The sequence below is a fragment of the Pholcus phalangioides genome, unplaced genomic scaffold (genome assembly GCF_987345545.1).
Source record: "Pholcus phalangioides strain wild (caught in Gottingen) unplaced genomic scaffold, Ppha-v1.0 ptg000032l_1, whole genome shotgun sequence".
NCBI lineage: Eukaryota > Metazoa > Arthropoda > Arachnida > Araneae > Pholcidae > Pholcus > Pholcus phalangioides.
The window spans coordinates 559,956-576,133 of record NW_028301622.1 but is presented as its reverse complement, the minus strand read 5'-3'; the positions used below and the strand labels follow the sequence as shown (position 1 = coordinate 576,133).

Here is a 16,178-nt window from a genome sequence, read left to right as displayed (position 1 = left end):
TAAAAATTATAAAATGTATTTTTTAGACTTCATCGTGACAATTTGGAACTGTGATTGATTTAGCTCAACAAGCTTGTTAGATTCATCAAGTTAATTATGTTGTAGAATTACAATAAAAAGCTGTGACATAACCAATGCCCCCCCCCCCCCCACGCCCCACATCTAGGGCAAGGACACAAACTGGGATCTTTTGCGGGCCCTCAAGCAAGACTTTTCATGGGCCATTCTACAGTGAATTTCTAACAAAAAATAATAATTGTCCCAGGCCCTGTCAGCCACACCTGTGTAGGGGACCATGGATGCAAGACCACTTTGAGAGCACCATGGGTTCCAGGCCAAGTGATTTTTCCGAGGTCCTACAAGACAAATTTACATGCATACTCCTTGAAAATTTCAACTATACCTCATTTTTGTGAGGCTCCTCTTCTCGAGAAATCCCCCCCCCCCCCAATAGGTCGTGCCCGGGTGGAGTCATGCATTAAGAGACGGCACTGCATGGATGCTATATGTTCCAAAGCAGAATATGCTGAAATCTGTGATGCAGGTCGCAGAATAATCAGCGCTACTGCAGAACAATCTGGAAGAATTTTATGAAAAGTGCAGGAAACACTATTATGGGGATTTTTTTCCCCAGACCATTTCCTGTCAGCAAAGAGCTTGTTGCAGAGAAATGCAAAACCTTCTGCTTTGGGGGGGAGGGGCAATATATAAATCTTCAGAAACTTCAAAGTTGGAAAAAATTTGGTGAAAAAAACTGTGTATTCATTTAAACAAGTCAAATCAAATGACCACAAACATAGTGCAACTTTGATCAAGGCAAACACCATTTTTATTTTTGGGTATTAAACAATCGCATAAAAATTTGTAAAATAAACACACACAAACACGGGAGAGGGAAAGAAAACTAGTTTTCTTTTTCTTGATTTCTCTTTAGGGTTATACAGTTTTAGAAACGCAAAGTTGCACGTTTGGTGTACATTCAGTGAATCTGGCAGGATTTGGAAATGATGTCAATTTTTAAAGCATTATAACTCATTAATTATGGGTCAAATCAAAAAGCAGAAAACACTTTTCCATATCAGCTTTTCACAAGGAATCGTGTGTAATTATTGAGCAGCCGATAGCTACCACCCTGTATATTACAGAATATACAGGGTGAAAAGAAGGGTGAAATACACAGGGTGTGTGAAAAGTTCTTGACACATTTTAAAAATAAAAAAATCAACAAATTGACATTAAAAGTATAGCTTGCACTAAAATACTTATCATGGGGCGTGTAAAACTTTTCATTGATAAATTTAAAAAAGTTCAAAATTTCACTTACAGATGGCGCTGTATCATAGATATAAAATGCAACACACACACACTGCATAATTAATGTTTATTACGATTTGTATTACATAAAACTATTGCATTTCAATATGAGCATCCTATGCAGCTTGGGCTACATGCTAATGATTTTTCAGGATTAACAGACAAATCTGCTTACATCGATTGCGAAGAGTCTCGATGACTGTTTCGTATACATAATTTATCAGTTAATTTTTTCTTTCTTTTATTCTTCAATTCCTCAATGTCAGTTTTAGCGTCAATTTTGTCTTTGATATATTCCCACAAGAAGGAATCAAGGGGTTAAATCTGGAGACTGAATTAGCCATAACAGGGGTCATCTTGTCAAATTCACTGGCCAAAAAATTTCTGATTGAATCTTGTACAATTTTTCTCCAATATGGATAAGCAATGTCTTGCTGCAGAAAAATGAAATTTGGCTACAAACGTGAAAATTTATGGAATGACAAGAACCTGAGAATCCTGTGTTTGAATAAACCTCATTTGTTACAATAACAAGTTTCATGTGACACAAATGGAAATAAACATTATTTATGCACCGTCTGGGTCGCATTTCATGTGTTATGTTGAGTTTTTGCTGACACAGTGCCATATATGACTGAAATTTTGAACTATTTTGTTTTCCAAGATTAAACAAAAAAAATCTGGAAATATAATGTAGTACCAGCTTTTTGAAAAGGTAAAATTATCATTATATATAATGGGTTATCGGATGTTTCACTGTATCATCAAGCTATTCCCTCTATAAGGCAAGGGTTCTAAAACATTTCCATCTGCAAGTCCCTCCCCCCCACCCTGATCAACACTTATCTGCGGCTCCCCAGACTAAGGTTGGTGGTGCACAGTTTAAAATTCCTGTCCTAAGAGTGTAGTTCATGCAAATTTTCCATTTCACCTTTTGGAATGACAACTTCAATGAAAACCGAAAATAATGTTCATGATTTGATTACCTTTCTCTTTGTCTTCTTCAAACCTTTGATATTTGGAGATGGCCAATTTCAGTAAGCAATTCTCGATAGGATGGAACAAATAAGTCTCCGGGCATAATAAATAAGAAGGTGAATAAGATCCCTGCAATCAATATTAGAACTAAGAATCAATAATATTAGGCTTCAGCATGACCTTATACATATGTGTTAATTGATTAATACTCACCACTCGCAATCCTGTATTTGACTTCTATATAAAATTCTATATCAAACGGTATGAAGAACAATCTTTACAAGTTAAGCTTGAACAATTTTTAAAATTCCACTAATCCAAATTATAACTGCGACAGTGGAAATCACTAGACCCCTCTGTAAAATGCCACACCTTTTCAAAAGAATATTTTTTTCTGAAAAAAATATTGAAACCCCCTCCCAATTCTGAGAACACTAAAACAAGAGAAATACTCTAGCCTTTTCTATTGTTTTTACTGTACACATATTTCTATTCTACCCTGAAGGGGAAGAGTATAAAAATTGTCTCTCTCTCACTCTCTTTCTGTTATCCAACTTTGAACAAAAGCTAACTCCACCCATTGGCAGTTGATCTTACAGGGGTTGGGTGTGGAATTTTTTTTTTTGTGAAAAAGCTTACTGTACAGAGATAGCTGAACTTATCATTGCTAAAATAAGAGGGTTTTAAGGATGTCACTGTCGCTGTAAGGGATAGCAGTTGAAATTAACAGCACTATGGCTGTGACACCTATCACTCACACTGTGAACACATTTTTTTCAACAATCAAAGAATTGAGGATGAATGATGTAAGGAGCTAGCTAATAATTGGAGCCATCCATAAACACATTAAGGTGTTATTGCATTCATAAGTACAATGCGAGACAGTTGGAGATTTAACAGGGTGTCTACCAAATATCAAAAGCAAAATTCTGTGATTTTTCAGAGACTTCTTGGCGACTTTTCTATGACCTTTTCTCATTCGACAAAATGAACACTGCTGGACTGTTTTCTTATACAGTAAAACCTGTCTTCAACGGGATCGCAAGGGACCAAGATTTTTTTTCAGTTGAACACAGGTTTCCACTTAATAGAGATCCATAATGTGTAATGAAAAGATCTCGCATATAAAATTGAAATAAAATAATTGAAAATGCCGCCTGGCAGTCCAGTGGTCAGGGAGCTAGCTTCTGACAGTGCAGATCTGGGTTCGAATCCTGGTTCGGGCAAGGATGTCTACTAGCACACTAACAAATTCCCTGGACAGAGTGTAAAGATCTATTGGGAATACATGATCACATTTAAAAAAAGCATCTGCATTTTTGACAGCATCTGCATAAAACTTCAGCCTACACTGTTTTTTTTTATTCTCAACATTTGTCTCATTTTTTTTATAAAATGACAATCTCATTTTCATTCTTTTTTTGACTTTCTCCAAAAAATTTTATATCTGTTGATGTCAGGTTCAGTTTGTGTACATTATCGTCCATGTTTATGTAATCCTCAACACTGCAATCACGGAAAGCAGCTTGCATGCAACTTTGTAAGTTTTGCATATCATTTGAAAACCCAATCTTTTCACTGATTTCCCATCGTAGAAAAGCCTGCTTTTCCAAAAAGTTTTGTAACAATTTCAGGAAGCAACTGCCTTACTATGGGCTTATTAAAATCGCAGCATCAAGTACAAAACAGTTTTTGCTAATGCAGAACTCACATTGGCAAGCACAGATTGCATAAAAAAAAATTTGGTCAATTAACATTTTGTGTGATTCCCTTGGAAGATTTGGGTTAATAAAATGGGGGAGGGGGTCTTAATAAAAGGGGGAATGCGAGTAAATTTACAAAATAAAAATATCTGATAAGAAATCAATTATTTTAATCCTTCGAAACTTTCCGCAGAGCATGATGAAGATGTCAATGCATATACACACATACAGACATGCCGACATTGGCATGATGCCTTTCAGTGCTGAATGTTGAGCTTCACCATGATGGGGACAACCCCTTCAATCACACAATAAAAAACTCAATTTTCTTTATATTTTTTAAAACTTTTAAATTTAAAGATTTAAATACAAAGCCCCATGAAAACTGGACCCTAAAGGCTCAAGCGACATAAGCCACCCCAGCAAAAGCATATACAGCTACAGGTTGTTTCTCAAATGGGGGAGGGGAGGACAAATGTCCACCTTCTGCTATTCTGCCTATGCCAATATTTTTTAATCGGGAGGGGGGGGGGGAGCGGCAATCGTCCCTATCACCCTCCCTCTCTCTATCCCCACCCATGCCTTCAACCAACTTTGCAAGGTTGCCTAAGCCCTCAGTAGATCATGAATTTACTGAGGGCAGTAATCAATTCATCGCATTTTGCCACACCCTTGCTGGTTGTATATTCGGACGTCTTGCAACCCTAGACCCCTCCCCCGTTTTTATCGTATAAAATTTATTTTGGCACCTGTGACGAAACTTTTCAACACAGCACGCTCGCGTATGTTGAAAGCATGTCCTGGGAATGCAAAACTACTGAACACACTATTGATCAATATGAAGCAGTGTGCACAACAGCACGTTGTGTTGCAGAGCGATGTGACGCATAGCTATAGTGGGTTCAGAACAGAGCAAAAGACCCGAACAACGATGAACGGAACAAGATGTAAGTGATTGAGCAGTTTGTTCCATCAGTGCCAACTGTCGAAAGCGGCAATTTGCCGCTGGAATCAAAGTGCATAACCAGACAAGGATGTTCACCAGAAGAAAACGCAGTCTAAATAGAATGTGTCCATTTCTTTACTGATTGCATTACCGTGTGCAGGCAAAACATATCGGTGCAGGTAAAATTAAAAAAAATTAAAAGAAACATTTCTTATATACAAGAGCCAAAACCATCGTGTAAAGAGACATAGTCCGGCCGATTTTCCAATTCTGATGGTCAATGCCCCATTCATCCGTGCAGGAAAGCACAGTAGGGAGCTGACAGGGTTCCAGTACGGGGACCCGAGATAATTCTCTCTTTTTTTTTCACACCATCACTATACGGGGGCTCGTAAAAAATCTGGCCTGGGCCAGTCAAACATCTCAGCTTAGGGGCCCACCGATCTCCCGATTAAAAAGTCTCGCCACAGAGAGCAACAGGCCTACAATGATAAATCATTCAATCATTACACTTATAGTTAGAACAACTGGTGGCAGATGGCAGCATTACACATAACAAGCACTACACAGAAACAAACTTCACGTCAGGTTTCACTACACGTACATGCACATTCCAACATGTACCAATTCGTTAGAGGTTCTGCAGAGGAATATGGACGAGGTGCCTGTCTGGTGTAGTAGTAGAATAGCTTAAGGGCCCTACTGAAGAATGTGGTTCCCAACCTTTGGAATACCACGGCACGGTTGATTTCTGTTCTTTGATTGGAAGGCCGGCCATGCACACGATTAATGGGAAATGAATGGGTAAAAATGAAATAATAAACCACTCACGGCCCGGTTTGACCGATGCCAGGGTCCGTCGGTTGAGAAACACTGCACTATATCGGGACCTCTGTGATGTTAATTTTTTCCCTCTTACTCCAGTAAGAGGGGGCGGGGGAATTCCCATATAAAAGAACCACTTCAAAGCATAAATATCAATATTTTCTGCTCACTATGATGCTCCTAGGAGTCATGAGCACACTTTTAGAAACACTGTGGTATTTCTTTAACTTTGGCCTAAATATTGCATCACAACACAATACATGGCAAAGGAGTCCGATGTTTGTCTTCTCTTGAACTCTCTTGTTCTGCCACATGTGTATACTGTACGATTTCGTCGTTCGCTATAGCTAGTCGGTAAAGATCGACGCGATAAAAAAAATGGATGTGTGTGTGATAATTATTTGAAAAAAAACTTTCTTCCTTCATGGGTGGAAAAAAAATGGTGCCTTTTCACCTGGCCCCCACAAGGATGGGGCTGACAAGGCTGCAGCCCTGAGGCCCGGGACAATCACCATCACTATTTGTTTTTTCACATGCTATAAATTCACTACAGAGCCCCACCCCGTAAAAACTCTGGCTTCCTGACCCACCAAAGATCCAATAGCCCTGCTCTAGGATGTGGGGGAAGGTGATGTCCTTTCTACGAAAACCGATCCTCTAGGAATTATCACATGACCCTGAGAACACTGCTTTAGGGGAATATTACAGATGTTAAAAAGTCCTGACAAGCAAAGAAATTTTTTTTTGTTCATCCAGGCTAGATAGCTTTTTTGCCCCACCCATACAATGTCTGCCCTGATGTAAGGTGACGACACACATTGGCATTGTCCTTTTCTGTTGCTACTCACCCATCCATCCCACCAAAGCAAAAAAAAAATATTAAAGAAACCTGGAGAGAGGGGGGAAAAATATTGAATGCCACAGCATCTCCAAAACCTAGATTTTAGGGGAAAAAATCAAAAAAAGATATCTGGAGAATCATATAAAAAATCTGTGACCTTCACTAAACTTTTGTGACTTTTTCGGAACTTCTGTGACCTTTTTCTCATGCCGTGACTTTTTCATGATGGTAGACACCCTGTTTAAGAACAGGATTTTCCTTTCAGGAATAAGCAAATGTGTTACGCTTGATACTTTATGAATGTTCTCAGAGAATACTCCTGCCTTTCAGACAGTGGTATCTGAGAATAGGTGGATTCGGTCTCTTGTTCCAGACATTGTAGCAACATTGAGATGTCTATCAATTGAAAAAATATTTACCTTGTACCTCATTTTCGAGCAGGAATGAATGTAAAAGCCCATGTAGTAGTATAGCAGTTCTGGATACCTTTTGCTTAGTTCTCTCGTAAATGCTATTTCCCTGAAACAAAAAAAATAAATCAAACCTTGATAAAACCTCATGTTTATTTAAATTGTAATAATAAAACATAATTAAGAAAACATACATAAATCACAGAATGCAATTGTGACCAAAAAAATTAAAGGTAATTTAAAAGGGATTGGAGCAGCCAAGAAACTTAGGTGGATAAAATGACCAGAGTCAATGCTCAATTTTACGAACCTCTTAATTCATGAAACTGTGTGTGTGACCTCTTTTTTAACACATCACTCTATAAGTCTCCGGTCTAACTAAAAAAAACAATTTTTTTTTTAGAAATTCAATTTTATTCATCAACATACTCTCCTTCAAGAGTAATACATTCATTCCAATGCTCCTCTAACTTTTCGATATCTTTTTTGTAGAACGATTTGTCTTTGCTCTCAAAATAGGCCTCAGTTTCGGCAATCACTTCTTAATTTGAGACAAATTTCTTTCCCTGGAGCATCTTTTTGATGTATGCAAAAAGCCAGTAGTCACTGGGGGCCAGATCTGGAGAGTACAGTGGGTGAGGAAGCAATTCAAAGCGTAATTCATTCAATTTAACCATCGTTTTCATCGACTTCTGACAAGGGGCATTGTCTTGGTGGAACAGCACTTTTTTCTTTTGCATGTGAGGCCATTTTTTCTTGATTTCTACACTCAATCGATCCAATAATGCCATGTAATGTACGCTATTGATAGTTTTACATTTCTCAAGATAATCGATGAGCAAAATACCATGCGCATCCCAAAATGCGGATGCCATAACCTTGCCAGCTGACTTTTGAGGTTTTGGTTACTTTGGACGACTTTTACCAGCTGCTGGCCACTCAGCTGACGATCTTTTTGCTTCAAATGTGTAGCAATGGATCCATGTTTCATCCATTGTCACATACCGATGCAAGAAATCCTTTTTATCTCTCTTGAACAGCTCCAAACAGTGCTTTGAATCATTGACTCTTTGTTGTTTTTGGTCCGGTGTGAACAAACACGGCACCCACTTCGAAAGCAACTTGCGCATGCTTAAATTTTCGTGTAAAATTGTAAACACGCTACCTTCTGATATCTTTAAGGTGTCAGCTATCTCACGCAACTTCCCTTTACGGTCTTTCAAAACTATTTTGTGCACTTTTTTAATGTTTTCTGGAAGAACTGCCGATTTTGGGCGACCAGAGCGTTCAGCATCATCTGTGTTTGTACGACCACGTTTAAATTCAGCATACCAGTCAATAATAGTTGATTTCCTTGATGCAGAGTCTCCATAACGCTTATCGAGCCACTGTTTGGCTTCAACAGTATTTTTCCCCCATCAAAAAACAATGTTTAATCAACACACGAAATTCTTTTTTATACATTGTTTTGAAAATTGCAAAACTGGGGTCACTAAAACCACTGTAACCTGTAAACTAATAGTCAGAATATCATGAAATTTTGGCATGTGTCGTTTGAAGGTTGGTACTATCCAGAAATCATATGGGTCTGTCAACAGTGCTGCCATCTATGTGTCAGACCGGAAACTTATTGAGTGATGTGGTATGAAAAAGTCTTATGGTCCCAAATATACCATTTCTTTGAACATCTTTCTCATTTACAAACTAATTTATTCCAAGTCTGTAGGAGTTCATAAAAATGAGCATTGACTGTATGATGAAAGATGCAATAGTCATTTTTCATTCAATTTGCTGGTGTGTTGATTCAGCTTTTGTCAAATCTCAATTTTAATGTTCTCTCTTAGATACCAAAGCATTTGAAACGATATTTTTACAGGGACAACTAAGGCAATGAAAGCAAAAGCAGGCGCACAAAGGGATTCAATCTATACTTTAGAGTTCACATGAAAAATAGAATGAAAAATAGTTGAAATCAACCTAAACATATTTGCTTCGATTAGCACAGAGGTCTCAGTGTTATTAATCAACTCATAGTTTTCATAGTTTCCTAATTATATTTCATATATAATTATTGCATTAAACTTCACCCCCTATAACATCTTCGGTCTGGAGGTACATCGTTTTAAATGGTTTTTAATGATTCTTTTCTTAAGTTAAACCTGAGGCATACATATGTGCAGCTAACTCAAATGGTCCTAATAAAGATATTGACTCAAATTAATTACACATTTTTTTTCCTTTTTAAAGGCCATTTTGACATGCAATGAACACAAATCAATCAAAAAAAAATTTTTTTTTAGTCGTCAGTTTTATCTCATGTGTGGAGAGAGAATATAGCATTTTGTTATGTTGAAATGTATTTTGAATTGCTTTGCGGTTGGATGAAATTATCAGATGAGCCAGATCGGCCTGCAGACTGGAATTTGTTTGTTCATACTTCACATATAGGGTGAACACTCAAGTCAGTTTCATCCCAAATAACTTGTAAATTGTTGGATATAGGAACATACTTTCAATTAGAAAAAGTAAATAACGTGCCCATCGTACATGTGCTATTAATTTTACTAATGGCTGTATATATGTACCTAGATACAAAATTTAATTCTTTACACACACACAGTCTCTCAATCCTCTAACTTTCAATCAGAAAGTTGTTGCCCTGTTTCTCTTGAGGCAAAGTAAATTCCATGTTTCTAAGTGAAATATTTGAAGATATATTAAAATTTGAAAACTGCTGAAAATGAGGAAAAGAACAAGGAAAACCACATAAACTAACAGACAAGCTAATTCTATGGATCATAGTTCTTTCCCTCATTTTCAGCACTTATTAAATATAAATATCTGAATGCACTAGAAACAGTTTTTTTAGTTGGGCTCAGGAGAGACACAGGGCAAGTACTTCCTCATCGGAAGTTACAAGACAGAGGAACCGTATAAATAATAAATAACATACATTTTGGTATCTATACAACCTTGAGTAAAATAAGACATCTAAAAAATGGGCACATTATTTAAATATTTTTTCTAATTGAAATATGTTTCTATATTCAATGGTTTACGAGTTATTTAAGGTGTAATGGACCCATAAGTTTTGTACACAAAACAGTTAAGATCTTAAGGACTTCATATTGTATCTAACCTTAGTGAGCTGTAAGTCCCCAACGATAAGAAGTTATATTCTGGATCATAGTAAAAGTATACAGATGACACACAATGAGGTAAGATGTCCAAAACTCCAACGGCAATCAACCTATTATCGATCCAATATTGCTGATGGAATGCTCCATGCGGTTTAGATGCAGAATTACTGACTGGCTAAAAATTTAACGATAAAAATATTATTAGTTTTCCCATATACATTCCACATCATCAAAGTCTATTGGGGGGAAAAAAATAAAATTCTGTAAATACGCAATTCTATTAAGAACTTAAATAATTAAATAAAGCCAAAATGCAATTTCCCGTAGGTTTCTATGGAAAATCATTTAGTTTGTTCCAAGTACAGCCCAAAATTTGCAAATAAAGTTTCTGAAACACCAAAGGAGCAGCTGTAAGAAAAGACAGAAATTGACCAAAGACTAAAAGGAACAGCTTCAAAATTGGATGAATTAGAATTTACAGGAAGATAAGATTCTGAAGATCATTTATTTTACACTAAAATATATACAACCATTACCAGTTTTAGTCTACAAGAGTTGGTGTTGAAAAACCCAGATGAGTTCGCAGGTAATCGATTTGTGATTTGGTAAGCTCAATTCCATGCCTTATACATGCAGATGGAATAGATAAGCTCCTAGAACAGGGGTTGTAAACCTTTTTTAAAGCTACAACCCAAAATCAGCAACAAGATCAGCTTCGCGACCCATGGGACCATTTGTTTTTCGAAATTAGTGAGAACAGTGACACAATAAGTGCATTTATTTTTTACAGCATTAACAGGAATGTGTGGATTTGTATGGCCCATCTCAGAAGCCCGTTCGAATAGAGTCTGGGTCAGGACCCATAGCTCAAGAGCTCCTGGTTGTCAGTGGATGTGAGCTACCTATCTCGGAAGCAGTTGCAAATCAAGTTTGGACCATTACCCATACTTCATTTTCCCCTGGCTGTTAGTGGGTTTGTATGGCCCATCTCAGAAGTTCCTTTGAATCGAGTCTGGGGACCCATAGCTCAACAGCCTCTGATTGTTAGTGGATTTGAATGACCCATCTCAGCAGCCCCCTGTGCAAATCAAGTATGGGTTGTGACCAAGGTTAGGTTTTTGCAGGACAGTGGCGAAAGATAGAAAAAACCAGACAAAAATTGGTAAAAGTTATTCTTTTTACTCAAGACATACCTAGCTTAGTTTTTAACTACAAAATATTCTTTTCAATATACACAGTTAAAAACATGTGAAACTTATCTTTACACTTATCTTTAACTTATAAAACTACATGGTATAAAAAAATGAATATTCAGCAACCAAAAATATGAAAACATATCCAAATAAAATATGCATCATCCAGATTTATTTATAGAATTGAAAAAATAAATCCAAATTTTTAAATTCTATGAATTTTTTGCCACTGGCAAAATTATGACAAAAACCTTTGCTTTATCTCAATAAGATTTATCATACACATCTAGATTTATCAAAAATGCATAAGGCTTTATAATTATTTATTCATAGAATTTGGAAATGATAAATTTTTAATTTTACGAATGGCAAATGTGGCAAAAACTATTTTTGACGGGACAGTTTTACCATGGTTTTTTCACTGTGGCAAAAACTTGCCATCCCTGATTGTTACCCATAGCTCGAAGAATCTCTGGCTGTGAGTGTAGCTTAGCAGTCCTTTGCTGTTAGTGAATTCGAAGGACCCATCTCAGAAGGCCCCAGGGACCCAAGTTTGGGTTACAACCCATAGGTTAAAAACCCCCGTCCTAGAATATGAGGACAGTTCAGTTTGATGCAAAGAGTCTTGCACAGAAGGAACCCCTATAAGCTCCTTCTCTTTTCAATGCATTTTTTATAAGCTGAATATTTAATTTTACATGAAATGGTTCAGAAACTTTCAAAAAGGAAAGTGGAGGTACATCTAGGAAAATATTCTGAAGTGGACACAAGTTAATTGGGCTAAGTGACAGAAATTGTAACATTACATGCTACCTCTTTCGTTAAAACTTTGTATTGAGCAGGGTTTAAGCTAATTGTCACCAAATATGATGATTAAGGCAAGCAAAGTGGGTAATTATTGCTAAAAAAATCAGGACAGGGAAAAATGCATCCCAGAAAAACGTGATTTATATATGGTCACCTGTTGCAATTTCAAAAAAAGTCCCTGGTTTTTCCTTTTTATTTGTTTGACATGTTTTCTTTGATGAATGTATCATCACGGGATAAACTACAGATTTTTGAAGTCTGTGAATTGGCACTTATGAGCTACGGTTGCATTTTTTTGCAAAAAATTCAAAAGAAAATCTTAGAATGCAAAAGAAGTGGTAGCTACTTTCCCAAAAATGCATACAGGAGGTAAGGAATGAGTAGACATCCAACCATCAATCATTACATTAGCATTGTAGCATTTTGCTAAAGCTTTTCTCCTCATTTTCGCTTTTTTTACGAAAGGAATTTTTTTTATCTAGCTTAAACCCTGGTATTGAGTCATGAATTTCCATATTTTTAAATATTAAGAATTGTATACTTCTTTAGAAGAGATGAACGACTCTAAATTATGTGTGTGTGACGCATCTCTCTTCCAATTAAAAAATATATTATTTAATTAAATTTTAACTATAAGAATTTGACGTTAGCAAATATATATTTTGATGCGGCTGATAGCGCAGAACAATCATGAATGACAAAAAATATATCAGTAACAACACATTCTTTCTTTGAAGAGGAGCTCAGCTTTTCTCAAAATCTACCCCTATCAGTTGGTGACGATGCCACTGTTGATATTTACGAGCAGAGAACTAAATAAAAAAAAAAAGAGAGAAAAACAAGAGTGTGCGTGGGAGAAAGGGTAGACCCCCACAACACTTCTATGAATAGTTAAATATAATTTATTACTGTTCTGCCAGTGGCTGGCTGCAGACCACCACATGGGTTCTGATCCTATTCATTTTACAATAAGCCTAACCATATATTGTCAACTCTGGCCAAGTCTTCAATGTAGGTGTTTAATTGTTACCAGATTTCTGTTACGATTTCCTAACAATGCTCTGATGTGATATGTAAATGACTGTCATTATCTCTCAACGCTGATTCGTTACAATGATCCTGTGTGACCGGGAAATTTCCTTTCATTCTTGCATGTATGGTTTAGTACTGTGCACTATTACTACTAAACCATACATGCACCTCATCCACATTCACCTACGGAACTTTAATGAATTGGTACACGTGTGTATGTGTTGTGAACCTATGTGAAGCAGTCAGCCCTTTTTAGGATCAAGTCTTCAATATCATGATCTAGTGTACGTGGGTACTGATGGAAGTTTGTCTCGACAGAGAAACACGTTTTATGAGATCCGCGATTATGGTGTAGTGAAATTATGCTGTCTTTGTGCAAGATCGTCATCTACTTTATGAGTATGATATTGAGAATGCCCGCGTTATGATGAATCCCTCATCTGTTCTTGGCTGGTGCAGGCGATCGATGTGATATATAGATAATTCCCTCAACATGGTGTGTTGAAATGACATGTGGGCAAGCAGAAATCCTTGCCATGATTGTGCATATTTTTTTATCTCACCTGCCTGATTGACCCTGTCAATAGATACGGGAAAGTGGTATTAACATAATCACTCCCAGATCTTGTGGACCAAACATGACATTTTGTAGTGTGGGATGGAAGATGATTTTCTTCACTCCCTAGCTGTTGTCGGTTGGCGATACATTTACTTTGTGTGCAATATTGTAGAGTTACTACTAAACCAGCCACGCACCTTGTCCATATTCCTCTGCCGAACTTCTAACAAAGTGGTACATGTTGGAATGCATATGTATGTATAGTGAACCTTCCATGAAGTTTGTTTCTGTGTAATGCTTATTATGTGTAGTGCTACCATCTGCAATCGATTTTTTAAACTATGAGTTTTTCTGAACTTATAGTGAGTGATTCATTACACTTTTTAAAAAGTGTAAGGAATGAATAATTCTAATGTTGTAAGCCTGTTGCTCTCTGCGGCGAGACTTTTTGATCGGCACGCATTTGTGCCTCAAAGCTGAGAAGAGCATTGCTGAGTTACTAAATTCTAAACCATAATTATACTAATGTTGAATTATTTGTTTGAATGAGAAATGTGTGCAAGTTTAATTCAAGCTTGGTATAATTTTTAAATTAAATTGTTAATAAATGTCCATTCAAGTGAGAAAATTGCATGTGTATTTACTTTACTGCCATCTGCAAAATAACTATTCTTGGGAAAACATAAAATTAAGCCAGGAGTGTACTTTAACAGTAAACAATTCTTATGATGATTGGAGGTGCTGAAATTCAGCCCATGGCACAGCTGTTTTATGTTAGTGCGCATCCATATCAACTAAAATTTTCACTACTAGAATCTGTATTCATTAGTCGAGGGAGAAAAATCACTAAAAAAAATCTTTGTAAGCTGAGGCATTTGTAGGAAGATGAATGCATTTTAAGCTGATATAAAAACAATGTTACAGAGTAAAATAATAAAAAAAGAGAAATAATGTATAATATATATTCTATATTAAGCTTCACAATAAGTAATTTCATACTAAACTTATATTCAAAAATATATAAACAAAAATGCAGTGAAACATATCAAAGAAATATAATAGCTCTGTTGCTAAAAAATATTTTCTTACTCCTTTAGGCCTGCTGGAAGGACTTTAGGTCACAAAGTGTTTGTATTAATATAATAAAAATAATGTAAATTTAAAAAAAACACCTGGAAAATATATAGTATTTATATACAATAAAATCCCTCTTTTGCAGACACCGGCGGGACGAAAGACTTCATAAAAGACAGGGTTGTTTTTAAGTAGTTTTTAACCTTTTACCAGACAAATTAAGATTTGAATTGATTTTCTATTTTTTTTCCTGTTATTTCCTGTCCTGATCCTTTATAGTTTAGAGATATCAACCATAAAATTCATGAAAAAAAAATTTCTTGTATGTTTTCTGGACTTGCCCATGCCCATAGAAACAATGTTGAAATCAAAACAAAGAAAAATTAAATTTCATTCTTCCTTAAAAATAGGTGATTTAAAAAATGAAATTAATGGCATAAGTGCTGAAATGAATGAAATTTTAGTTTTGAAAAAATATCAAACCCATCTCAAATGAAAATATCAAACTATTCCAGATTAAATACATCTATTTTGGAACAAATCTATTTACTGATTAACCAATTTCTGATTGAAAAGTTCAAAGAATTCATGTGTAAATTCATTGATATTTAAATCATGAAAATATCATACAATTATTCATATTGATACATTTAATATGTATTTTTGACTGAAAATATCGAAAATATCAGCTATGTTATTTTGAAAAGAAATATTGGAGATATATATCATGATATATATTGATTGATATATATCAACAAACCCTGTGTTTCACTGTATTAATATCAGTAAAAATACAAAACATACATACATATAAAAAAATATCATAGAATGTACCTTGAAAGGCGTTAAAATAAGAAATTCTCTGAAGGTGTCCAAATCACATTCTTCTTCTGATTCGTTGTGTACAGTCATCTGATAACGCTTATACAGGGCATAGGACTCATTAAATGTTGACATGAAATCTTCACTCTCTAAGTTGACCGGCACGAGGCACAACTGATTATGAAAATAATGGGGGTATCAGAGTTCCTGATTTTTTTACAGCCAATCACAATTCTTAGCTTATACAATTGTTAAAGGATAATTGGAAAGTTGCAACAACAAGAAATTTTTTGCAATTTAAGACTAAAAAAAAACTTCCTTCAGTACATTAGGTAAGTGGTTGTTGCACAAACCCAGTTTAGTTTGTCTCCAAATAAAGACTGAAATTTGAACTAAATTCATAAACAAAATAGTTGCCAGAAAGAAGAATGAAAAGAGTTTTATGTGGGACTTAGGCCAGCATTATTAATTAGGAGAGCAGAGAAAAGTCATTCATGAACTCCCCAGGTTAGGCTTAGTCATGAGCTAGCAGGG

The 16,178-nt window shown here is 35.9% G+C and overlaps 1 protein-coding gene across 2 annotated transcripts in view; it reads right to left on the bottom strand.

The window, feature by feature from the left end:
• Positions 1-16,178, bottom strand: part of Ate1 (arginyltransferase 1) — a 45,991-nt gene that overhangs the window by 1,820 nt on the left and 27,993 nt on the right. The window contains exons 9-12 of one of the 2 annotated variants that reach the window (XM_089253125.1): positions 15,657-15,818; positions 10,157-10,332; positions 7,027-7,126; positions 2,301-2,421 (exon numbers count right to left, since the gene is read on the bottom strand). In XM_089253125.1, the coding sequence (XP_089109251.1) occupies positions 2,301-2,421; positions 7,027-7,126; positions 10,157-10,332; positions 15,657-15,818 (559 nt within the window). The remainder of the gene's footprint in view (positions 1-2,300; positions 2,422-7,026; positions 7,127-10,156; positions 10,333-15,656; positions 15,819-16,178) is intronic. The other variant, XM_089253124.1, reaches the window with a different exon arrangement.